Genomic DNA, 27,987 nt, shown 5'->3' with positions numbered 1-27,987 from the left:
TAAAAAATATCATTTATTTTAATTATTTGTTGATTGTATCATCTTTTCAAATCGTTTATCACAATAAAATAGTTATTGAACAATTCAACAGGATATAGACAGCTATAAGGAATATACTTAGACAATATAAAATTATGCTTGCCAACAATTGCACATTATTATACATATAAAATACTATACATCTTACAGACAAAAAGCTTCAAAATACAGTATAACAATAGGGCTATTGAACAGATATACACTTGCTAATGAAATGATTCTAAATCTAACGCACACATAACGTTTCCACGACTTATGTTATTAGGCCCTGGGTGGTAATAATAATGGTGGAATACTGTACATAATAAATAAACTACATCTAAATACTAACTAGAAAATTGACATAAAACTCAGTGATGGAATGGTAACTTGTGTGCGCTTCGCTTGAGGCGATTACTGTTATAATAGCCTTTGTATTTAAATTATATGATAGTACTGTATTAAAAATAACAATAACATAGGAGTAAAAACTAACTGTATTGGTTAAAAGTAAAAACTCAACAGGAGTGAAAAAATTAAAACTTATTTGTATATGTAACATTTCAAATAACTTAAAGAGTCCAATCTCTTCTCAAAACTTTAATTTTAAAATTTTAACTGACTCTAGTTTAAAAAGTTGCAATCAATAGTTTTGTTATTACAGTAGTAAAATAGTCAAAAAAAATTGTATTTTACAAAAATGTAGTTAGTATCCCCTGCACCTTTGTTGTTGTAAGGTAAAGAAAACATTGGTAATTATGTATAATAAGGTGACCATGGGAACTTAATAGTAACTGTAGGAAAAATATAATGTATAAGTGGAGCGCAAAGTGCCACTTTGCACACTAGCTATAGAAATAACTATTGTTTGAAAATAATTCAAGATAGTTTTCAAAACAAAAAGACTCTTAAGCAAAGATATTTTTGTTTGCAATATGCATAAAACGTGCTCAGATGTAGTATACATGTTAACATATAAATGGGAACAACAAAAGGAAATAATACTGCAATTTTAGTGACTGTAAAATCTATAAAAACAACAATAATTAAAATAATACATCGGAAACCTGTAGTTTATGTTACCTAATATGATTAGGAAACATGGTTCTAACATAGGTTTAAAACCCATATAGATCTTATTTAGAGAATCTATAATGCAAGAGCATTGTTTTGGCACAGGCAAATTGGCATTAAACTGTGACTATATAACAATAACCAATAACTTAATAGAATTGATATTCAATTTGTATAATGATATACTAGAACTTTTCTTTAAGCCATTCTAAAGGGGATTGACATGCATAAAAAACTTTGTCTTTGACCAAAAAAGTGTTAAAAAAATATGTAGACCAAAAACAAAAAAGTATAACTTACAATTCTAAACTATCATGAGATAACAGCTCAACACTTGTATTGAATGGCTCTTATTCCAATTTTCAATCAACCCACTGGAGATTAAAGAAATATCATGCTCAAACTTAAAGGTTTTTTCAATACCAAATTTGTAAGATAATTCATGAAGATAGAACATTTTAAGATTGCTTGGGTACACGCAAATTCCTTTTGAAAATCAAATTATGTAAGAATTTATTTATATTTAATTCAATTCAAATAAAAAGTGATTGAAACCCATTCAAACCTGCTAAAATGACAACACAATCATACTGTATTCTAACAAACATCTACGTAGAGACATTTTTAATCACTATAATAAAATCTCTTTTATATAACAATAACGCTTAAGTAGAGTAATAATGTACAACTCGAAGCTGCTTGTAAGCACAGATAGACCACTAAAATGTGGTCTACAGAACAACACAACATTAGAGATCTTAAAACAACGTAAATTCAAGAATACTACCACTCTAATGACAACCATCAGTAATTAAAATAAATAATCAAGTATGGTAATAGATTACACATTTAACAAAACCTAACGGTTTAGAATGTATTACCACGCTTAACGTAACTTTGTTCTAACATGACACATGCACAACAAGAGTTGCGGGGAAGATTGATATGAAGAACACGATATAATACAGCGGTAAACACAGCTATGAGCCGTAACAGTAGTTAGACTATTAAAATAGAACTGGAATCCAAAAGATAAAACACTGCTAAACAGCTTAACAATTGGAGAAGCGCTGGTTGCGTATTGTACCGAGATATAAAATCTGTAATCACAAAGTTAAAACACCCCGCCAAGGCTCAGATATAACAATAAGGACACAGTAAGGGTTAGTTCTCAACACTACACCTCGGTGGAGGACTTGGGGCGAGACTTGCGTCTTCTCCTGGCCAACTCACTCATGACCACGGGGCCTAGGTTGGGGGCGCGAGGAGACTGACTCATCGCTCTGTAGGTGGCCGCCATGGCTCCCTGCAACATCAACAATGTGTAAACACTTACACTATAGATGCAAAATGTATAAACAATAATCATAGGGATTGTTTTTTAATTTTGCAATTGAAAAATAAAGCCTCAGAAAGTAAACTTAATCCAAACTATCGATACAGTGCCTATGACCAGATATGGACGGGTTCCAAAATGTTTGGAAATTTTCAGGGAAAATGATTCCTTTGAGTGAGATTACATTTAGTATGATGTATTACATTTACTTTACATTTATCAAATACATTTCTCTGGATGGTATTTGTTCTAATTGTCATCAATTTCATCATGACCGTGAGAATAAATATACAACCCCGAGATCAGAAGAGATGTACATGATTTTGTTGCAATAGGAATTGACAATTATGTCCCTGCGCTTGCAAGTGAAACTAATCATTGACCGGTGTTACCTAGAAGTATAGAACAGGGTCAAAAAGACTGTAAATTAATTTTGATTGTCATTATTGCTATTTGCAAATTTGTAACCCCCAATTTTTTAATAAAAACTTAAGTTTCCTTTGTTGCACTGGAAGAACAGCCCCATCTCGGCTAAGGAATTAAGAAGAAAAAAGGAAAAAAAAAATGGATCCTATCTAAAATTTGTACCTAGTAAAATCTGTTAATCCCTACTAATGACATTACTAATCATAAATATTTTGAGGTAATAACTGGAAAAGCAGATGGTAAAGTGCTAAGCTTTTGAGATCATATAAAAAAGTGCCAAATACAATATGACTATTGTTCTTACCTTTAGCTGAGCAGCCTCTTGCAGAACCAGTCTATGTGTAGGTAGCTGGTGTCTGTTGGTGAGCCACGTATGCAGTAGTACCTGAGCTGCGGTGGGTCGTCGGTGTGGGTCGATGTGTAACATCCGCCTCACCAGATCCTTTGCCTCCGCACTGACAGTCGCCCAGTTGCCTCCCGTCAAGTCTAGCTGACACTCACTGATCCGTCGCAGAATGTCTGTAGGTGTGTCGGTTGGTCCGTTGGCGAATGGACTTCTCCTGTTATGTAAAGAGAAGTTAAAAAACATATTTTAATATCTAAATATAAATCTATAGAAATACAGAGAGGTTAACCCTTCCTGGACGGGTGACGGATTTAACCGCACAGTTAAAAACAAGAAAAAAAATATTTTGACAGTATGAAGTCTTCCATTGTTTTTATTTTATGTATACTTGTATAACAAAACACAAATAAGGAAAATTAATTTTTATTTTTTCCTAGAATTTTTTTATGTTTTATGTCACGATTTCGCCCGTTTGGGAAGGGTTAATTTGTTATTTACAGCTTGATTATCTGATCCTTAGTTATGTGACTTTCTGTATTATTATTATGTGGGTTTCTATGCATCGAAATTCAAATTCCATTCGATTCGATGCAGTGGTGGTCAAAAAATGATTCGATTGATGGGGGAATCAGTATCCGTATACGAAACGCCTGTAGAAAGTCAATGCAATACCCGCAATACAGGAGCGCGTTGTTGTTGTGTTTCCTTATTTTATCCTGAAAAAAGTCAGTAACTTTTTGATGGTTCAACACTGAAATCAACTGTCTTTGATCATTGGGCATTTAATAAATGGTCCTAGCAAAAGTCTTAGTCAGTAAGCAGTAAGCTTAACACATCATCTCATCCATTTATCACTCACAATTCACTAAACATGTACCCTGTTGTCGTCATTATAGGAGACTAATTAAATAATTGTACGGTGTTGGTTTTTAAAGTTTAAATATATTATTTAACCTTTTACAATGGTTTACATGGTTTTTTATGACATTCTTTTTATTCTGCAACAAATTTAGATAACTGAAACTATACTGTGGACTGACTTACCCAGCCAACAAGGTGTACAAGATGACACCCAGAGACCAGATGTCACAAGCTGCGTCGTAGCCTTGTCTCTTGAGCACCTCAGGAGCCACAAAGTTGGCCGTGTAGCAGGGTGTCATCAGCAGACCGTTCTCAGCCCGCAGTTGTTTGGCAAACCCAAAGTCACACAACCTCAGGTCCTCAGGGGCCGCCACTTCTGTTGCGTACAGCAGATTGGATGGTTTCAAGTCCCTGTGAACCACCTGTGAAGGAAAAAAAGAAGTTTTAAGACCACTTTTATTCAAATACTTTATTATTTTTATGTACTAGTAAACATCACTAATGAGTTATACTGTTCCATAGTGTTACTGTTGATAGCGTCACAGTAGAAAGGCAAATATATTGAGTGCTGTAGGATGAAAATAAGGGAGATAAAAAATTGTTACATTCAAAACTCACTTAGGATAAAGTAAATACTAAAATGTAAAAAAATTATATCGTGAAAGCACTATTGAATCAGGAATTATAAGAACAAATTAAAAAGCAGTAACAACTTTTCTGGGGTCTGTACGTACCAGTTGATGAGGGTTCTTAGTTCTCATTATTCTGGCTAAATACTATAGCAACATAGGCAATTTTTTCTGTCTTTAAACTTTACCAGCACTAATGCCTTTAGTGTGGTACATGAGTGAGCCTAGTAGTTAAATACATTCACAACATGAAACTTAAATTTAAAGGACAACTTGTTTCTGGGTTTGTTTATCAGTATAAAGTTCATTAAGGAGAGTTGGAGACAAGTTTTAACTAGCATGCAAACTTTAGGTGCAACTAGGTACACTTATTATCACAGGATGAACACCATTCAAGACTTGAAAAAAAGTTTTAGCTTTGACATAAATTTTTGGCCTAACGAATTTCATACGTTCCAATCAGCTGTAATTGTTTAAGGATCACTGATGTTTAATGTTGATACTGACCCCATGTTGGTGCAGGTAGGCTACAGTTGACACCACAGTGTGCATCACTCCACTAGCCTCTCTCTCTGAGAACATCTTGTGACTCCTCAGTCTGTCCAGCAACTCTCCCCCTCTCATCAACTCCATCACCAGGTACACAGACTTGTCATCCTCGTACACCTGACACAACATCCAATTAACTTCCAGATTTTGGTTCTCGAAGAATCTTTGTCAAATAAAGATATAAGGAATTTTGTTTATTGTGTATCTACTAGCCCCTAGGATGCGTTGGCGAACACGTCATCCTCGACAGCTACAATCGCAGCAGAAACTTGAACACTCCGTGACTATTACTCACAGTTTTGTAGACATTATCATTGTCTTCCACAATCACTGCAAATTCCAGAAAATATTCTGCGGTCAAGTGGACATTGCATAATTTTCTGTGTTATTGGCAAATAAAAAAAAATACTGGGTCTTATAGACAATCATCATTATCGTTACGCACGCTCTCAACTAAATCCTCAATGAGTACCACGGTTTGGTAGACATCATCATAGTCTTCCACTATAGAAGGCAAAAGCCTTGAATATCTACAGCTGTACACCGTCGCTCACAATCACGGCAAAATCTTGTAGGCCTACACTCTCTGCGATTGTGTAGACATTGCAGCAATTGTGTCACAAACTCGTGGCAAAAGAACGAGCACAACAACCAATAAATCAAAACTGCCATTTTCCACCAATTTCTTGGTTCCAGTGGTTTTGCTAAAAACCAGTAAAACCAACTTTTTAAACCGGCCCATCCCCACCAAAAAGCATACTTTACTAGCAGTACTTACATCTCGTAGAGTGACAATATTGCTATGGTGTCCGTAGCGCAAGAGTATATCAACTTCTTCTTGGCAATCTCTTTTTGACTTATCTATGACCTGAAAAAAACAATTTCAAACATAAGTATTGTTTACTTTAACTCTATGCACTTACTGCAGAATATTTGTTTGAATACACAAATACTAAGATTAAAAAATGCTATTTGAACATTTCATAATGGAATCTTTTGCAACATTACTTTTTTCAGTAAATAATAGATTCCATAGTGATGTCAGGAAAACCGTCGCCAGCTTTTTCCGCGGATTGCTCAAGTCAGCTTGCTGAGAAGTTTCCAGGGTTTAAAATCATTATGAAATTCCAATTTACCACAGGCAAACATTTTTATGCACAAAAAACATAGAGTGAATCAGGTGTGAACTCAGTACTATAACCAACAGAATCATTGAATAACTAATTAGATTTAGTTAAGCCTTACTGAAATTTCCCAAAAATATTGTGTGTGAGGCAGCCTATACAAACGAATGTGAGAAAACAAATAAAAGTTACAGGATTCATAAATACATTTCCCTAATTGTATATGTACTACAGACTTGGCTTGGTATTTTTTTGACAATTTTTCTATTTAAACCCACCTTGACTGCATACTCCACTTTGGTCGCCCGGTGGATACACAATCTGCAGACAGAGTAGCTGCCTCTTCCTATTTCTTCTCTCAAGTCGTACTCATCATATACTGAGTTGGATTTGACATACGGCAGCTGTGAAACAACATAGTTACTAGGACAAGTGATCTAACTACACAATTCCAAATCAAAATGGCTAATAAATAATTTTAATTAGAGTTCAACCCCAACCGTTCTCTGAGCTAGTAGTGTGAGGCTTGTATTCTAATTCTGCTCATTCATTGTCAATAATTTATTGAAGCAAAAGTGCCTGGGCTAACAATCTAAAAGAAAGTCTTTTAAACACCACTGTTTTTTAATTATAAAAGTCCCCTCTAAGCCATACAATTTTCAACTTGACTTACTTTATGACCTAAATCGTCCCTAGGCTTGGGCCTACCACGAATCACGTGGCTTATGCACATGGTTTTGCATAATCAAACTACCATAGGGTTTAAAACACTAAGCTTTTCTCAGGAACAAAACAATGGTAATTAAATTTTTGAATATCTAACACCAAAATTACTGTTTACTCATTTTGGAAGTACAACGGAATACTCAACTTTGATTGTTTACAAAAACAGTTCCTTAAGTTATAGCACACAAAAAGTTCCATCACAAAACCACAAGTAAGTACTGAGGTAGAATTACTGAAAACAATTAGCTTCCTCCGAGTGGCATAAAATAAAGTTTAATGTATAATAAACTATTATTTTGCCTAGAACTCTTTTCTTAGATGAGTTAGTAGGCCATCCATTCCTTGCTCCCTTGAAGCTTTAGCCAGTGGATTTTCCCCATCCTAACAACATCCCTTTTTAAGATTGTAAGTAGCAACTTAAAGACTGACAGTAAAGTGCTCTTACCTTGTGTACCTTGCTGACAGGTTCTGTTCTTGTCTCAGCAGCTAGTATCTTGTTCTGTATCGTTCCTTGGTTGAGTTGTTCCTCAGGGTCTAGCAGACCTGGTGCCACAAAACTGAACCCTCGGAATAGCTCATGGGCATTGGCGCTGGGAGGAATACCTGGCGAGTCTGTGGAAAACAAATATAGGCTAGAGGATTCATGATTATATTTTTGTCATTTTATATGTACTAAAACTAAAACAGCTTCATATTTTGTTAAAAGTTATGATATTTGCAGAAATTACTAAATGATAATAAAATATGAGTTAGTGTAGCATTGCATTATTTTAGGCAGTCAATCTGTAAAAGCCAATTTAAAATCTGTTTTGTTAATTGATTGATTGGCACTTGCTGTTCCTACACTTCTACTCAAAACAGTTTTTTAAGGTGTCACACAATTTTCAAGATATCTTTTCTTTTAAAAACTAATTTTATCTTTGTTTTAATGCTTTCTGTTCACTAGGAATTGAGAAAAAGTGGATAAGGGGAGAAGGGGGTCAAAGCTTCCTGAAGGTTCCACTTCTGGTACATACAATAAAAAAATTAAGCACTAGCTACGAGTAATAAGCTTATATACTGTAATGTTTTGTCTAATGAATACATGAAAATGCAGAAATATACATTGTATATTATGAATTTGTCATTAATCCCACGTTTCTCAGAACATAACTGATTTCGTTTATGGGGTTTATATCATTTCTTTCAAACAATTCTTTCAAGAAACTTCTCATGTCTGATTTTCGTTAAGTCTTCAGACTTGTGAAGTACTTAGTTCACTGCGGGTGTATCCGATCGGATACAGGCCAAGCGGTGTTCAGGTGCTGCCGTAACCGATCGGATACGCTCGGCAATGCCTTTCGTATATTTTGCTTTATTTCGTAATTTTGCTCTAGTGTCAGTCGAAGGCGGACCTATACCACGTTAGCGTGTAGTGGGTGACTTGCTTTTGGTTGTGTTGTAGGTTGGTAGTAAAATTTCCCCATAAAATCCCCGTCTCGCAAACTTAAAAATCAACTTGGTGTCCCGTCATTCTCCCTCCAATTAGCAATACAATGGGACCGGCTACGTTCCAAGCAGTGCTGCTATCTGTGGGGTGTTTAGAGAACTACATCAACTCTTGTCATAAAGCAGGACATCACCGCTCGTTATTTGCTATTTGCCATCCCGAAATATGAAAGCCAATCACCCGGCAATCAGGTTTGTTCAACGCTGTGGGGTGCGCCGCACTGGGGCTACGCCTGCCATTTGATGGGCCGCAGCGAACGTGTTAACAGGAAACATAAATAAGTAAACCAACCTTTGGGAGACTTTGATGTGAATTCACTGTCAAAGTAAAATGCATCATCCGCCCTGCTAACAGCTGGTTTGAAAGGGGGTTGGATTTCTTTCCGCAGAAGCTTGTCCCAGTCTATTGTGGCAAAGAATGGGTGTCTTTTGATTTCATTAATGCCTTCAGGTCCTGAAATTAATATCACTATAAGTAAGATATAATGGTTACACAAATAATGTAATACTTACATGATTTCTATTGGCCAATGTTAATTGGCCACAAAATGTGCTAATAGCAACTTTTAAAGTAATCTCAACTTTGTTGAAATTAGTTTTTTTTTTGTTTTATTTTATGAATATAGATCACTAATATGGATACAGTTTTCCAAGCGGGGATTGGGTTTGAAAGCAAATGTTTCCAGTAATATTAGATACCCCTGCCGCAGCAAACCTGCAGACTAAGAATTTTTTTTTCAATTAAATTCATTTCAATAACATTACGTTTAACGAGTACCTAGGTTTGCTGCTACAGAGAGGGTACCTAATAATAATAATGTGTATTTTTTCAAAAATATTAAGAGCTTAGTAAGGATGAAATAACTAAATTTGATAAAAATATATTCATATACAAGCAAACAGCAACAGTTGACTTATTCTCCGTAAGAATAACATGGAAAATTTTATGTTTCGAGGGTCAAAAATGAGAACAATCAATTTGCACCCCATAAAACGGAAACATATATATGAATTGAAACGGATGGTGTTTTTGGCCTCTGGAGACGATCAAAACGAAAAAGTCAATCGGTCCCGGGTCCAGGTCTTACCATGAGACCTACAGTTATAGCTTATTCCCTATGTGGGAAAGTCGGTAATAAAGACTTGAGGCTAATTTTTTGTGCTGGAATGGTTTTACTGTAACTATAAACTTCATAAAACAAATTTGTTTGCAATGTAAATTATAAAACTTAAAAGTTTGAGAATGTAGAATTTTGTTCAATAATAAAAATAAAAAAAACTAATAATTCTTCACCTTTTTAATGAATAAGATAATTACCTAACTAAACCTTGGTTTTGTAAATACTGTACCTACTCGCTTTTTACAAACTATATTAATAAATGCCAACATCTCACCAGCGCCTAGCCTGTTGGCAGGGTTTCTCTTGAACAACACCCTCAGTAGTGACTGTGATTCTTGTGAGAGAAACTGAGGCATTCCCAACTTGGCCTTCAGTATCTGAGTCATTGTCTCCTTACGGTTGGCTCCTGTGAATGGTAGCGTTCCTGTCAGCATCTCAAACTGTGACAAACAGTCAGATGTTAAATAATCACAATCACAACAAACGTAAAACTTGAATTGTTGATAATAGGCATGAACTGTGTCCGCACTAGTGAGTACTATGACTATCCGTAGTACTATCCTGATAATTAGACCAATTCATTAATAACAAGGCTAAAATGTGGCTTCTGATTTCACTATAAACAGAAGGTACCTTTAGTTGCCGTTGGCTGTATGGGCTATTAATTAACAACTGTGTCTAAGGAACATGTCGGGGTTAGTCAGTAACAAGACTACATGATCGCGCCACTCATCCTACATTCATCTCCATTCATACTTTGCTCAAAACACCTACATTAGTATGGTCGCCAATTCATAAAAAAGTATTAAAAGCTAAATCATTTTATATCACCACCACTTTTCGCTTCAAGATGGCTGAACGCAAACTTGTCGCATGAGTGTTGTCCTCGTTAATGTGTATATTTAGTTATTCATATTTATCAAATCTTACCAAATCGCTGTCCTCTATCTGCATAGTTGAACTGTGAGTCTAAATGTGTCTGGTATTACCCTTTTATTGTGGATAATTACATTATCAAGAACTATTTCTCAACTAACCTAAAAGACTAATAAACCTGCAATTAATCTTGTCTGCCGTCATTCCGGAGTTCCCCTGTCACAGTTTTCGCTATTCCCCCGTTCCCTGTCTCATCTTGTCAATAACGAATAACCACAACCACAACAGCCAGGCTACGGCGAAACTCTGTTTGTCGCAAATCCACAGCCTTCATGATATCTTAATACTACAATCCACAACAGCACTATATAAAATATACATCTGATGGTGAATTGAGTAGCCATCAACTTCTGATCTGATTATTGATTGTCCCCTGAATAGTCATATAAATATTCGTCTAGAAAAATAATCTAAAAACGACAGCAGCTATCTCTGGTGACGACTGTGGTTTCCTTACTATGGCAGCCCAATTCCCGGATGATACTTGCCCTATCTGCATTAAAGTAGTGGGCAACAATGACAAGGGTCTCCAATGCAACGGTAAATGCAATCGTTGGTTCCACAAAGATTGTATCCCAATGTCTACAGCTACTTATAACTCACACGTAAACGATGTCAGTAAGCCATGGTTCTGTAGCAGAGTCGATTGTGATATGGGTGTTTCTCCTGTTAACAGCAAATTAGATGTAATCCTAGATAAACTTTCTACCCTAGCAACAAAAAATGAACTGAAGATTGTTACTGATGGTATTGAGACTATTAAAAATGAATTGAAAAATGTGTCCGCCAAAATCAACGAACTTGAGCCCCGTCTTACCATCGTTGAGGCTGAACTGGCAAAACTTATCCCACGACGCAAACCTCATTCAGAGTCTTTTGCTAAGCACTAAATCCGATACTCCTATATCAAAGATTCATCACACCAGGTTAGGCAAAAGGGCGAACGACAAACCCCGGCCTCTCTTGATTTCTATGCCATCCGAACATGAAGCCATTAATATTTTTAAAAACTTCCAAATCGATACCCTTCCTGAAGATTTACAAGGAATTATTGTCTCTCATGACCGCACTATAAGTGAGAGGAAGTATTTAGAACATCTCCGCTCCTCATTAAAAGCACGGCAAGAAGCTGGAGAAGCTAATCTGACAATACGATTTGTAAATGGCTCACCATGCATTGTTCAAAAAAACTAAATTCACCCAACGGCATTAGCAATACTTCATTAAATATGTATTGCCAGAATGTTAACGGTCTTCGTTCAAAATTAAATGAATTTTCTCTTAACTTAGCATGCTCATTGTATGATATTATACTCCTTTGTGAGACCAATCTCACGCCCCTTATAGCTGACAGCGAGGTTGTGGGCGATTCAGACTTCTCTGTATTTAGGTGTGACAGGTCTGAATTGACAAGCTGCAAGGCATCTGGGGGTGGTACTCTGATTGCAGTCCGGAATGGATATTCCTTGAAGAAGCTTCATACTAGAGACAGAAATGTTGAAAGCGTGTTCGTTCTACTATCTCCTGGAACTGGGCGCAATATCCTCCTAGGTAGTGTATATATACCTCCATCTAGCCCACCTAGTTTCTACCGTGACTTCTGTGATACCATCAGCTCAGTCATCGAAGAGTCTAATCACCCTGAAAATGTTTTTATCTTCGGCGACTTCAACCTACCAAATTTCGACTTGGACCTAAAACCACTGGGATCTTCACGCTTTGCCATAGAACATCTAAAAGATATGGCTGCTCTGCACTCCCTATTCCAAGTCAATCACATCCGGAATCATAGAGGAGTCTCTCTTGACTTAGTCTTCTCCTCCAACCCCCTGCTTGAGGTTACGAGGGCTAGTGACTGTCTGATTGACCCTGAATTGCACCACCCGGCTTTGACTACCAGTATACAAATTTCCACATCATCTTCTTTAATTGACAACAGCCGTGGACATAATCTCCGAAAATGCAATCTAGCCAAAGTATACCAAGACTTGTCTAATGTAGACTTATCCTTCATCCATGAATCGGTTCCTGTGGACGAAAAGTTTAACCTATTGCTGAATACCCTTGAGGGCATCACCCTACAGGCCTCACCTATAACCAGCTTTGGAGTATCTCGCTTCCCCAGGTGGTTTTCCAGGGACCTCAAAAATTTGGTCATCAATAAAAAAATTGCACACAAAAGATTCAAAGACAGCCTTAACCCTGCTCACTATCACCAGTTCGCTCGTCTGAGAGATATGTGTCGAAACCTATCAACAGCATGCTACCAGGAATATTTATCAAATGTTGTGAACAACATCTCCTCCAATCCCCGGGTCTTTTGGGGTTTTATCAATGCTAAGAAGAAGTCACCGGCCATTCCCCAGCTTATTCACCTAAACGGCAGACAGGCAAGAGGTGCTGAGGACAAATGCAATCTCTTCTCATCTTATTTCAGCTCCGTATTCTCCCCAGCATCCACGATAGTACCCGACTTTACATTTCCTGTCTTCGACTGTCTTGGTTCCATCAGAGTTACTGAAAACGACGTAAAGCAAAAACTCCAAAATCTTGATGTTAACAAAGGAGCTGGACTTGATAACATCCCTCCATCTGTCCTCCATCACTGTTCTGACTTACTTCACAGACCTCTTCAGATGCTCTTTAATGAATCCCTTGCAAAAGGAGTTTTTCCATATGCCCTAAAGAGTGGTTATATTATACCAATCCCCAAAAAAGGAGACCCAAGTGATGTAAAAAATTACCGCCCGATTACTATCCTGTCCGCTGTTGGAAAAATATTTGAAAGCATTGTGGCTGATAGACTCAAATACCATTTTTCAAGAATTATTCACCCTGCTCAGCATGGCTTCGTACCTGGGAAATCAACAGTATCCAATTTGCTACTGTTTCAAGAATCTGTACTCTCTGCCTTCCGCAACAACAACCAGGTTGATACGATCTACATAGACATGGCCAAAGCATTTGACAAAGTTGATCATAACATCTTGGTGTCCAAATTAAGAGGGCATGGAGTTACGGATCCCCTGCTTTCCTGGATTACTGACTACTTGTCCAATCGCTCTCTGGTTGTCAAAATTGGGTCTGTGAAATCTGGAGAGTTTACTCAATCTTCTGGCGTCCCTCAGGGCTCCATATTAGGCCCATGGCTATTTAACATTTTCATCAATGATCTGGTAGACGCTGTGGAAACAAATGCTCTATTGTTTGCCGACGATCTTAAAGTATTCGCCGAGATTTCCTCAGTAGAAGACTGCCGCATGATGCAAAAAAGCCTGGACGGAATCAGTCGATGGTGCATCAGTAACAACATGCAGATTAACCCTGAAAAGTGTTCAAGTATGTCCTTTCATCGCAGCAAGAACCCCCTCTTGACATCTTACTCAATATCAGATGTTGATATCCAAAGAGTTACCGTTATAAAGGATCTGGGTGTTTTCTTCCGTCACGACATGGGCTTCTCAGACCACGTTGATGGGATTTGTAAACAGGGCAACAAAATGTTGGGCTTCATCTCAAGATCTACCCGTGGGATTAACAACCCTGATGCTCTAAGAACGCTGTACTGCGCTATGGTGAGACAGATTGTGGAGTACGCCAGCCCCGTGTGGTCACCCTATGCTATTGGTGAAAAAGACAGGCTGGAAGCATTGCAGAGACGTTTCATCCGCTTAGTGGGAGTTCGCAATGGCTTTAACTACGCGGACGTCCCTGTCGTTTCTCTCTCTTCTGAACTGCAGCTTGTATCTCTTGCGGTGCGCCGAGACTTGGCCGACTTCATGCTCCTACTGAAAATAATCAGAGGTCTTCTATTTTGTCCGGATCTCCTGTCAAAAATTGACTTCAAAGTACCGTCTGGCACTAGGACTAGGGAACTCTTCGTCCGAAGACACTACAACACGTCTTTCGACTTCCACAGCCCACTAGCTCGTCTTGCCAGGCTTGGAAACCGTGTTGCTCCGGACTGTGACCTGTTCTGTGACACAATTTCTCATCTCAGAAGATGTGCTACGGAAATCTTCACTCCTTGAACCTGTACGAGCGTAAACTAGGCCTACTTCCAGACATAGATTTTCACCAGCATTTGTTCATCTTGTGATGTAGGCCCCATGTAAAATTTGTAAAACTGATTATTATGTTTGTTCCTGCATTTTTGTCAATGTAAAATTATTTATTGTAAAACAATTATTGTAACGAATTTGTCAATTTGTATGTATTGTAAAATAACTTAAACTCTTCTTGATCTCACTCATGCACTACTTGTTGCCATCCAACTCTCTATTTAAAAATTGTAAATATTTGTATTGTTGATATTTTTGTTACTATTGATATTGTTACCACTATTGTTATTGTTCACTATTTTGTTGTGAGTTGTTATGTTGTAATGTTTTTCATTGTAAAGTGGCTATGCCGTTGGGAAATAAAATAAAATAAAATAAATAAAATAAATAAAATATATCCTAGAAACTTCAGAAGCATAAAAAGAATTAAGTAGAAATTAGCTTGATACAATGGATGGATAAGAAGGGTTTGCAGGGGGAAAAGAGTCACTGATAACAGGGAACAATAGGAGAAACTTATTTAAGTTAAAGTCTTATGCTCCAGTGGGAATTAAAGTTACTAAATCACACGAGACAATCATATGTTATGATATTTATAAAAGCAAAAGGAATAGCGTGGCTAAGCCATGTACCACAAGACACACAAGGCCCAATCACTGGATGTTCACTAGGCAGTCCTAAAATTAGACAGTAGGCTACATTTGAGTACAAGGTATAGCAATCAAAGTGATGGGACAGTTTAGATGAAAGAGATTTATAAAAAAAAAAAAAAAAAATATGCACTAGCTAAGAGTTGACATTGTGTGAACTGACTAAAAAGTGTTAAAACATTCCAAATACTATCTCCTAATCAAACCTTTTTCACTGGTTTAGAAATAAAATAAGTGTACAACATCAAGGAGGCAAACCTATTACTGAACCTTTTAAAACTGATACAGATTTCCCTGATGACAGAATCAGTGGTTCCCTCAAAACAATGGTGTACACTGTATACATACCATGAGGACTCCGAAGGACCACCAGTCTGCAGCAAAGGAGTGACCCTTCCTGTTGACAATCTCTGGTGCCATGTACTCCACAGTGCCACAGAAGGAGTAGGCTTGCTGGTCATCCAGTGGCAGCTTGCTCAGACCAAAGTCTGTCAAGGAGATGTGGCCGTCTGCGTCCAGCAGGATACTGGAACAGCAGTTGAGTATGAGTGATCTAAGGGTCACCAGTTCCACCCTTAGAAACACCAGAAACTTTTGTATGGTTCAAAACTGGGCCAAGCTGCCCTGGACCAGTTGGCTTTCAATAATAACTATCCTGACTAAAGAAAGAACTGTTAGTCAGTAACAAAGCTACAGAGATCACATAATCCATTTTAAATGTTGTCTTGCACTCATATGAATTTAGCAATCCACACACAGGTGGTGTCTCAAAACATAACAAATTATAACGACTCTGCCCGTAAAAGTTTTGCACACTAACAAATGAGCCGTTGAAACAAGCAAATAAAAAATAATTACCAAAAGAAGGGACCAATTAGATTTATGAATCTTAAGACATTCTAATAAAAGCACTGATTAAGCCTTGTTTTTTTTATAAACCCCAATTTCTATACTAAAAGGTTTGATATTATGTGGTAGGAAAACATACTTTTCAGGCTTGAGGTCCCTGTAGATGATGCCCAGGGAGTGGATGTGGTCTACTGCGAGAGCCAGCTCAGCCAGGTAGAACTTGACATCCTCCTCTGTGAACATCACCTGCAACCATACACAGACAATGTCAATAGGAAGAAGACATCAGTATCAATCAGCTATCTCCCTTCAACCTTGCTCGTAGGTGTTTTCAAAATTAGTGATGTGACGTTACCTAAAGGCCTCTGTATCTCTGGTTTTTGGAAAATTTACATTAAAATATCACTATTGGTGCTTTGGTACCAACAGGTCCCAAGTCTTAAGTCTGTACAATCAGATGATATAGGCTACGCAATGTTGCATCAATTGAATTGTTGGTGCAGCGAACAAAAATGGCGACCTAAACATATAAAAAGCAATCATGGCAAGGCAATATCTGAGAGCACCTCTCACAATTTCCCACTATCCCAATTTTCTAATTATTTAGTTATTTATTCATTGAATAAATAAGTACATTCATTGAGAGTTTGTACACTAACACCGGGTCTGTAGAACACACTCTCCACGAGTAGTGCTCCAACAGGGCAAGGCATCAAAGGTACAAATTCACAGCCCAAATGAGTTAACAACATATCACATTTTTTTAAATTCCAACATACAGATTAATTTTCCCCAAAAGCAAATAGCTATTTAACATTTTTTTTTTACAAATTTAATTTTTTTAAACAAATTTAAAATTTTTAAAAATTTATAAAGTTTATAATTTTAAATAGCTAGTGATTATTATCTTATTTTTCCACACCTGAATGCCAATTTTGGTGAGAATCGCATTACCCATTCTCCTTGTGAATTGGTACCAAAGATGAAAAATTTACTACTTTCAAGCTCCATATCTCGCTGATTATTCAAAATAGAACATTTTGTCTTATATATTTGTATCTCTAATTTTTAGTACAATTAAACAATAACAAAAAAATAAGACATCAAATTTTTTACCAAACACCCTTAATGATCCCAGCATGCTATTTCCAAAATACAGTAATCATGAAAAGTTAGAGCTTGAAAATTTAGGAAAAAATTATTTTGGGAGTTCTACAAGGAACTTTGCCAATTATTTGTATTACTTTTTTTCTGATTTAAAAATCTTTTTTGAATGAGGAGGGTGCCTAACTAACTTGATTTGACAAAGATAAAAAGTTAAAGGACCCTCAGCTATCCTTAGGCTATTGGCAAAGACTATTCAAACGCCAAAACTTTTGCATCTACAATTCACACTTTTTCTTAGAGTATAAGAATTCACGTACAACTTTTCTGGTTTCACAGTTTCTGGGCTGCCTGGATATCAAATGTTGATATTTATAGCTTTTAAGTAGATAATAAATTAGTGTATTGTGTATATTCTTTGTCACCTCCTTGGATAGCCGTGTGAACAGATCTCCTCCTCTGAGGAAGTCCAGGATAAGGTAGAGCTTTCCCTCGGTCTGGAAGGCGTAATGTAGTCTGACAATGAACGGATGTCTTACATCCACTAGAATGTTCCTCTCCATCTTGGTTCTCATCCGATCTCTCACTGTAACAACAAATGATTGTTACGACTGCTCAGGATTTGTAATAAACAATGATAAAACATATACAGGTAGAAGAGGAAATTTAGGCTACACGAAAAGCTATATACCTTAGTACATGAACTTTTTTCACTTGTGATCTATAATGTTTCATTGAAGGACAATAGTGGCTAAATGACATAGCAGTAAAAAAAAAATTTACCTATATTATTTACACAGTTTTTGGAGGCAAACAAATTTCAAATACCAAATATTTATACATCGTTGTGAAATACATTTCAGTAGTTAATTCATCATTATTAATTGTCAACAAATCCAACAATTAACTAGAAATTCTTCCACAGAAAACAATGATTTACTTCATAGAATATTATTAAGAACAATACAGTAAAACAGGAATGTTTGAAAACATCAAAGGTATTGTGAATATTTAGCTAATATTTCAAAAAAAAAAGAAACCAGCTTTTATTCACAAAACTAATAACATTAGGCAATATAAACACAGAAACTTTTGAATCCATTAACATGTAAAACACAAGTAAGCCTCTGATACTAAATTAACCGAAAATTCCTGTAAAAGAATTCAAAAAGAATTCCAGTAATATCAGCAAGCATGTTATCTGTTTTAAGAGTCTCACATTCCTACACAGAACAAAACACAACAGGACGGGAAGTGGCTGTTGTACTTTGTTGGGAATTTTAATTGCAAATTTGCAGGAGTCAACAATTAGCCTGCTCCAGCCCGAGTGTTATTAGACAAAACATGATGCAAATTCAGCCACTTCCCCTCGTTATGGAAGAGTTCTCATCATTACTGACCGTTAAACTATCCCAGACCAGTGCAAACACTGATATCTCACATCACAAAAACACTCAAAGTGTTTTCAACTGAATGGTGAACATGATAATGTATTTGACTAGCTGAATTTTTGTACAATAAAAATCGAATGAGTACTAGATTAAGTTCATAATTGCCAGTTTGTCACTAAAATTTAATTTTTTTTACCATGGAAGCTGTCTAGAAGTTTTTTTGAAGCTAAACTCAACAGTTTATCATATAACATTAATGGGTTTAAGTTAAGGTGAAAAAATAACAACCAAATCTCCAAAATTCAAATCCAAAACAAAATTATTCAAGAAATGTTTGCTCAACATTCCCCCTAAAGTTAAAATCTTTTTTCTTAGCACACATTTTTTAGTTATAGAGTTACCTATTACTTCTCCCAATAAAACATACAGTTGATGTGCAATACCACTAGGTACTCTTATAACACTCTGATACCGTATTGAACATTTTACACAGCAAGTCAACAATATGTCTGGGACATTATGAAACTGCTAATGGCTGCTATTAGTGTTTCACTAAAGGTCTCAGCTCTTGCTTTGAGAAGAGATCCATCTTATTTCTCGGTAATGATGTCAACATTGTTAGTGTTTAACTTTCAACACTTCACACACAAGGGTCGTCTACAAACTGATAGGTAATTAGAGAAAGTTAAATGAGCAAGGGTTTAAACTACATCTAATATTTTTTAAACAATTTAAATTCTCAAAAAAGCAATAATAAGAAATCTACAAATAAATCTGAATATTATTATATTAAAAAAAAAAAAAAAAACTTGGTTATTGTGGAAAAAACATGGATATCTTTCTAAATATTCTAATGATTTGTTTATCAACAATAATCGGTGATTGAAAATTAGTTTGCTGTTAAAATTCAAACCTAATAGAAATATTTAATTGTAAAAAGTAAAGGGATAAATGTTAACAAACATATAATTCAGCAACTTTTAATTAAAACTTTAAACAGAATCGACAACTTTTACATTTGTTAAGTGCTTTCCAGAATTTATCATGTAAAACCCTAAATTGAATAAAAAAATAAATAAATAGTGAGAATATTGTCTTGAATGAACCCAGAAGAGAAGATTAAAATACAGTAAATTAAATTGTCAGCACCTATATTAGTGAAAGAACTTGAGACAAAGCAGCTAAATAACCTAACACAATTTAAAAGTTTCTCTTTATATTTGACTTAAGGTGAACTAAACTGAAAAGTAGATGCCATTATACTTTTCTTCGGAGGAAAGTTATCTAGATATAACTTTTCTTTTTTGTAAATTAAGAGAAGAATTTCAAAGTGATGTTGAACTGCCTTTCAGCTCCAAAAATAGCCTGAATTGCTAACTGTATCATATGATTTACAATATGTAATATTTTATACAAATATTTTTACCTTTTAATGTTGCTTTTTTAAGGACCTTCATAGCATATAGTGTACCAGCATCGGGACCTATTATCTTTCTGACTAGGAACACCTGAAAATTTAATACTTTATTAAATATCACACACAACGAATATTGAGTTTCTTTTAAACATTGATTATCAGAGAGTGTTAAATTTATCATAACAGTAACAATATATAATGGAGTTATTTTCCCTAAAATTATAAGTCAATTTACCATTGGTAACTAATAAAGAATTTGATAAACTAAGCAAATATTTTATCAACACTTTCAGATAAAAAAGGCCAATAAGAACATAACGGCAATAGCTTACAATTTTTATTTTCGAGACTATCGTGTGTAATTAGTTTTAACATACAACTTTCAACAAAAATAATAAATAAATAAAATATTAGTTAATATTTAGGAAATGTTATATCAAACAAAAATTTCAAACAAATAGAAACATATACAGTTACTACAACTAGGCACATGAAGATGGGAGAGTAATGGAAGGGAGCAAGGGAATTGAAGTTAATTAATTGTTGAGATGATTGGTCAATGCTGTAGGTGGCCCTTTGTCAAGGTCAAGTGATGATTAGGGACATTTACTGATAATGGACAGATACTGATAACAGGATAACAGATAACTGATATTTGGATTACAGAAAATAATTGATTACAATGGACAATAACTGATGATTTTGACATCTATTAATAGCTGAATGCCAATGACAAGCCCACAACAAGGAAGTGATGGTCAGTGGATAGATCCAAGTCTTATCAGTGAGCAATAAAGTGAATCAACAATGAGATTAGATGAGACAATGATTTTGTATCCACTGCTTGAACACTTTGCAGTATGACTCTAAGAAAAAAACCCAATGAAAAACTTTTGTTCAAAACTTATAAGATTTTCATAAAGTACTCGTATTTGACCAAATTCAAATTTTGACAAAACTCAATCAAAAAGTTAGCATTGATTGAAGTGTCACCAATAAAAAGACAATATAATGAAATACAATAAAGATAACCATTAAAATAAATTAATTTTTTATGTAATTGTGACACATTAAAAATGATACATGCTATACTTTTTTAATACGGTACATAACCTTGTTTCATCTCTTTTAAGGTCTGAATTGGAGTAGAATGGCCTACTAAAGTTCGGCCGCTTAGAAAACGACCTGCGCGCTAATGCTAAACCAATGCTGGAGGAGGTCGTTTTCTAAGCGGCCGACCTATAGTGTCTGCTCTCTATTACTTCCTCAACATAATATGTACAAATGCAATAACATTGTTCTAGCAAAGTCTGTTGACGCAAAACAGTTTACCTTGCCGAAGGAGCCTTGCCCGAGCACTTTCAGTAGCTCAAACTGGCCAGGATCAGCTCTTGGATGACCCTCCTTCACCACATCCTTCAGTTCTATCTCAGTCTCACTGTTGTCTCCTTCACTGTCGCCCGGCGTCGTGGCCGCCGGCCTCTCCTTCATCTTGCCTTCCTGCTGTTGTGCCACAATCTCTTCATGGTGGTTCTGCAAACAGAATGGATAGTCAGCATTTTATGTTTTGGAATTCAATTTGAAAATCCTCAGTGGAGCTGATGATATGAGGGCTAATTCTCAGGTAAGCAAACGGTATCAGCAATCTGACAAATACTTTCTACCTTTGCTAGACATATATTTGAAAGCCTACTACTTTTATAAGAAAACAAATTAAAATTATTAGCCTATAATGAGTCACTAGAACCTATGGGGGTCACTAACAATAAGAGCCTAAAACCAACATACTGGATTTAGTGAAAATCAGAACACAGAACTAGTCTATAGCTGTAAATTTTAATGACATTTGGTGGGTCTTAAATTATAGAAAACTTTAACATTTCTAAGAATAACTGCATATTATCTTTACAAAACAATGTATTTATATGAACGGTCTAATTTTAAATAAGAACTAATTGTCTGCCCTTTTTACAAATGCATCTTGCAGACCCTTTCACCTAATGAATGTATTTATACACAGATAATTTGCTCAATATCAGTTGAAAAAGAAGGCGATATCAATAAAATAGCTTATTTCCTATAGGGAAATTCGCTAAAACATACAAAAATGCTTCCATCAATAGCTTTAACTAGCTTCCATAGAGCTTTGACGTATACTCTGGTGAGAGGTATTTCTTCTTTAACTATTGCATGAAGGGTAAATCTGGGTAGAAAATAGGGTCCCCGAAGACAAATTCTTTACTTGCAAAATCGAACATAAATTCCAATAAACCAATGCAGTATATACTACAGTATTCATAACCACTTATCTTACAAAAGACTCAACACAACATAGTTAACACAATAGCCTACTAAACAAGAACACACGTTTGATATGAATCTGTGGTGAATTTTGTCAAGTATCCTGAAGGCACAGCAGGGTGGTGAGCAGCAAGCCATGGTTGATATTTCATAACTTCACTCGCATGGTTGATATTTCATAACTTCACTCGTCACTGATCACTAAGCACTGAACACTGAACACTGATTACCGATGACTGACTGTGTGTCCGTGTGACTAGGCCAGCAGACGTCACAGTTCTGCTATCACACTGATAATGTATCAGTTCAGGGTCCCACACAAAACACACACTTCCAGGTGTAAGGTGACATACGTCACACGACACACATACACTCAGCTGATAAAACAAGTTGTGCCATTCCAATGTATCATGCAAATTTTGACTGCGATTACATATACATTTGGGACGTTGCAATCCATCAGCATGTTACCGATGTGTTCTTGTGTTAATGAAATGTAAAAAATGTTTTTTAATACTTTCAAAACATATATTTGCATTGATACTATTCACTAAACACGGTAAATATACACAAGATGGTGGGTAGTAAACGAATTCATAAGATCCAAGTAAAAAATTGTATTTTCCAGAATATTATTGTTTTTTTTTTTTTTTTTTTTTTTTATTACACAGTAAACATCTAACAAAATGTTGTATATCATATACATGTAGGCTATATAATGCAATATATTCTACCATCGTAATGTTTATCACAGTAATATCTGTAATGTAGTCTAGTCCATCATGGAATATCGGCTAAGGCTATTCTGAATACACAATGGTATTTCTTATATTCTATACCGTCCAACTTTTTAAAACTGTACAATGATTAATCAAGCTCTGAAATGATTAAATGTATTAGTTATTGAAATACCTAACCTGGACAATACGTAGCATTGTGTATTTGTTGTTCATAAAGATACATAATCATTTATTAACAATTCCAATCATCATATGAGGGTAGTAAACAATTCTCCTAATAATACGAAAATTTTAACCAGGTTTTAAAATTGGTTATTCAACTACCTACTTAAACATCAACACCTAACAATAACACAACAATGTTATAACAAAATGTTACACTATGGATGGTCTGAGAAGCAATAAGTACTGTATCTTGAAAATGTAAACCGAATGACATGTTCAGTCAAATTACAAAATAAACATAGTGAACACACACAATATTGCAGAGAGCAACCAACAATGCAACATTCCAGAGCAAGGCTGCATTCTCACTAAATTGCCTGCCTTTCCTGATAACATCTTTCTGCAGTGCTGTACACCCTGAGGTTCACATAATTATCTCACAAAACTACATCCAATTACTCAATAACAACTGAACCTTCTCTATGGATAAATTGGAAATCTGAAGAATGGAAAATAGAAACTAACAATTGTTCATTTAAGTCTTATTCAGATACACAGCCACCATTTTGTTTTAAAACTATGTTTTGTTTAATTCAATAAGCTACTGCATGGATACAATTTATTTCTTCTTTGAGATAAATGTTGTTAAACAAAGTAAGTGAAAATAGATTAAGTTTTCCTTTTTTTCCCAAACGCAATAAGTGAAAATATTTACTTTCAAAAGCTCTAACTTAACACTTTGGACGTCCTTGCCTTAGATCTTTAAGGATCTAAATAGGCTTAAGTTGGCATAAGTTATTATCTACCTCCTCGCGTAAAATTTCAGCCCGGTTGTTTTATCAGTTTATAAATACTCATGAAGTTTTATAATGTCCCATAGTTATAATGCAATGTCACATAAACCCCCTGAACATGATCAAATATTTTCTTAAAAAAATTTAAGCGTTAAATGTTTATTACCTGTCTTATAGCACTCTTAATAAACTAATGTTTGATTTTTCGAAATCAACCGACATCAAAATAGACCATCCGTTAGCCTTTAACTTCAATGAAAAATTACAAAACTGTAATCCATTCATTTCACACATGAATGAAAGAAATAAGGCATACAACGAGGAACTTTCCAACCACAATGTTGAAACAGGTAAAACCATAATTTCCGCAATCAACTCGAATGTGATCTAATTAAAACAGAATCAAATATGATCTCTGCTTGTCGACCTGGTATTACTGGTATTGCATTGGTCCAGTGAGTGTAGGGCTTGGAACCTTAATACCTTCATACTCTCATCCAATACTCATCACACCATAACCAACTTGTGCCATACTACGTTTATATTGTAAATAACTACATTAACATTTCATCAATATACATCCAAACAATTAACTCGAATCAACAATTTTTATAAAAAACATTGAACATGGCAATTTGCAATTCTATTAGCTTATTGTAATTTTTTAAATTAATTCAATTATATTTACAAAATTAATTACTCAAAGTCAATGAGTGAATGAGTTGTATAGTTGTAGGCTATACAACATTGCATAGATTTATTAGTTTACATAATATACAAACTAAGAGAGGCCATTTTTATAGAAATGTTGTTATAATTGTAAATAAGACTTATACATTTCTAAAACCTTAACTGGACTCTAATAAAATATAGGCAATTTACAAAAAAAATATGTTTGCACTCTTGTTTTCATAAAAGGTCATTTAAAAACAAAAAAGACCTAGCTATAATTTCTTTTTCAATTCCAATAACACAAAAAAGATATAACTTTTACTTCAAACGAAGTTGAAGTTAAAAAGTTTAATTAAATTTGATATTTGATCATGTTTGTATTCCAAGGGAGGGTCGAAGCCAATAACCATCGAGCCAACCATTCCAATAACTGTTAGAAAACTACTTTTCCAATATTGCATGTCCGACAAGGTATATCAACGCCTGTTGGTTATATTGAATTACTCATATCCATCTAGTATACTTTTAAATAGCAAATATTCAAATGTAAATTCTTATTCTAAATAGTTAAACAATCTAAATTTTCTAATGCAAATTAAGTATAAAATGTGGAAGAGTCCAAGGGAAAAACGGAATAACCCCGCAAAAGTAAATATTTCAGGAGAGCCAGAAGGTTTTTCAGGATCTAATTGTCAGCCCGTTGCTTCAAAAATTGAACAGGGGTTGCCCGTTCTTGCCTACGCTCATTGTGGGTTGTCCCGTTTTTCCCCTGGATGTGTTTATTTCAAAGGTGATTTACTCGTAAGGAGCCCGTTTTTGTCAATTTTCAATTTGGCAAACTATATGGATTTAAAAGATTTATTCAAAACAGTTCATAGCTAAATTTTGTATTTTTTGAGGGTTAGCCCGTTTTTTCTTGGACTCTTCGTTTGTAAACATGCTAAGTGAAAATTATGAATTTGTAAGCGAAAAGAAACCCAGGATTTAAGAAATGAATTAAATTGTACTAATTGGAGAAAAAAAAAACCATAACCATAAACATAGTGATATTAGTTTGTATTATCATTGACACAGTAAAGAAAGGTTCAGCCTGTTTACATCATAGAGGCTATTACCAGTGAAAACAAACAAGCGGGCGTGATTGAAGACACAAATGACACATGGAAGTGTAGGAGGAATTGTAAACAACTCCAGAAATACACTACATGTGGATGCACCATAGCGACCGTTTCATTACTGATGCTTAAACTTATTGAACACGTGTGTTTCAATTGGGTAATTTAAAATTGATTTATTTGTGAACATATGTAATTCTAGGATTTTAACTTTGATTTAATGTACTGTATATACGTGAATAGTAGAAATAAAAAATACGATGTTTTTTTAGATCGACTAGGATTATGACATAACACAACCAATTTGTGGTCATTGGCCCTAAACCACAAAGACAGCAAAACCCACAACATATTAGGATTAAGTAAGACTATTCAATAAGAAAGGTCAATAAAGTCTAAAATATATAAAATTACCGTCTACATAAAGACAATTTTTACAAACTGTCTGTTAAAGCATACATGGCATTTTATAGTCGTTAAAATGTCCATAACAATGAGTGTTACATGTAAATGTTTTTAAGTAAATAAACTGTCATTTTTCTTACAAACTCACCAATGTCAAAATTAAAGTAATACATCGTTCAGTACTTAGTTACACATCTGTACACAACTTGATGTTCACAATTTCCTGAAAAGCCTTGCATACAATTAAATGGTATCCTAAATAAGAGAAACACCTCCTAAAGGGAATTTGATTTTTCAAATTACTTTATCTAAGTTATTCATGATCTACTCAATCACTCAATGATTTTAAATGAGGAATTGGTACAGGTAAACTGAGCCGAGTAAACTATCCAAATTTGGAATCGAAAAGGTTATAAATAATGAATAACTTGTTGTTTAATAATTCAGGCGTACTAAAACAATAGGGATTTCAATCTATTACAGCAATAAAGTTACAATAATGTTACAAACATATTGTGTTGGTTAAACGTTAGTGCTGTTGGAAACTTCACCTAATCAGAAACTAACTTAAACTTCACTTCTATATCTCTGTTACTATATTTAAAACGGATCTTTTAGGCAAAATTTAAATTATAGGATAAATAAACACGAGTATGCCAAATGAATTTAACTCATACCCCGTCACTTTCAGTGATAAGAAGTCTATGAAAATTGTTTGGAAAATTTAAGATTGTTTACAGATTGAAAATTACTTCTTGCCGTGACAAAAAACCGAACTTAACATCAAATTGATTGCTTGAATTTCAATTAATTAACTACGACTTATAATCAATGCTAATGGACAATAATAGAAAGATTATTGGTTTCCTATAATGTATTTTTCATTGAACAGCGATTCTGTCGTAATCACATACTTAAAAACGTTATTGTAAGCAAATAAATTACGTACTACGTACCTATTTGTATGTAGTTTGAAAATTATGGGTACCAAGGCTGTGTTGGTAAATAATACATTTACCAATACTAATTCTGATAAATTTATACTGCAGTTCGAGAAACTAGGATTAGGGAGCTATGTCATTAGGTAAACATTTTCTGGTGTATTGTGACCAAAAATCTATATTAGGCATAATAACGTAGGGCTACGTAATAGTAATTCAATGGATGTGACACGACTTACTCTACAATATGAAAGTATAAAAATTACCCTCTCCTAAAATTCACAAATCGAATGAATAATGAAAATAAGGCCAATTGGAATTAGGCTACATAATCAAAGACGAGAAAGGAACAGAAACATTGCAACATCTTTGGTCAAGAGAAATTGATTGTTTGGCTGCAGTCCCAAATGAGCTGAAGAGTAACAGACTTTACCCAGCAAAATGACTTTAAACATTAGTAATTCACAACATAAAATCAACTAATAATAACTCGAACATTTAGTAAACTACTGTCAGAAAGCCTATAATAAATTAAAAAGATATACCTCTCCTATATAATTTAACAACATGTTTTGTGGTCTCTAATAAACATCCCGTCGTTTTATTTGTATAAACCGAACAAATAAGATGAATTTGCAGTTTTTTTTATATTTTGAATTTGCCTGGGATGAATGAAGTTGAATTAAAATTAACTACCTATTTAACAAAGCCGTAAAGCATGATTGCAATCTTAGGGTTGCAACGTATA

General features: G+C 34.9%; 1 protein-coding gene across 7 annotated transcripts in view; it reads right to left on the bottom strand.

Moving 5' to 3' along the window:
- The window catches only part of LOC128993397 (ribosomal protein S6 kinase 2 beta), a 219,793-nt gene continuing 191,806 nt past the window's right edge, over window positions 1–27,987 (bottom strand). For all 7 annotated transcript variants that reach the window (XM_054417276.1, XM_054417278.1, XM_054417277.1 and 4 more), the window contains 14 exons: window positions 21,439–21,639; window positions 20,116–20,197; window positions 17,724–17,884; window positions 16,334–16,440; window positions 15,694–15,871; window positions 9,973–10,138; window positions 8,870–9,031; window positions 7,535–7,701; window positions 6,642–6,767; window positions 6,018–6,107; window positions 5,198–5,356; window positions 4,245–4,483; window positions 3,159–3,414; window positions 1–2,398 (listed from right to left, as the gene is read on the bottom strand). In XM_054417276.1, coding sequence (XP_054273251.1) covers window positions 2,270–2,398; window positions 3,159–3,414; window positions 4,245–4,483; window positions 5,198–5,356; window positions 6,018–6,107; window positions 6,642–6,767; window positions 7,535–7,701; window positions 8,870–9,031; window positions 9,973–10,138; window positions 15,694–15,871; window positions 16,334–16,440; window positions 17,724–17,884; window positions 20,116–20,197; window positions 21,439–21,639 — 2,223 coding nt within the window. In that variant the 3' untranslated portion in view covers window positions 1–2,269. The remainder of the gene's footprint in view (window positions 2,399–3,158; window positions 3,415–4,244; window positions 4,484–5,197; window positions 5,357–6,017; window positions 6,108–6,641; window positions 6,768–7,534; window positions 7,702–8,869; window positions 9,032–9,972; window positions 10,139–15,693; window positions 15,872–16,333; window positions 16,441–17,723; window positions 17,885–20,115; window positions 20,198–21,438; window positions 21,640–27,987) is intronic.

The sequence above is a fragment of the Macrosteles quadrilineatus genome, unplaced genomic scaffold (genome assembly GCF_028750875.1).
Source record: "Macrosteles quadrilineatus isolate MER2022 unplaced genomic scaffold, UCM_ALF_1.0 Scaffold_4__1_contigs__length_99947679, whole genome shotgun sequence".
NCBI lineage: Eukaryota > Metazoa > Arthropoda > Insecta > Hemiptera > Cicadellidae > Macrosteles > Macrosteles quadrilineatus.
This window is presented reverse-complemented; position numbering and strand designations above follow the sequence as displayed.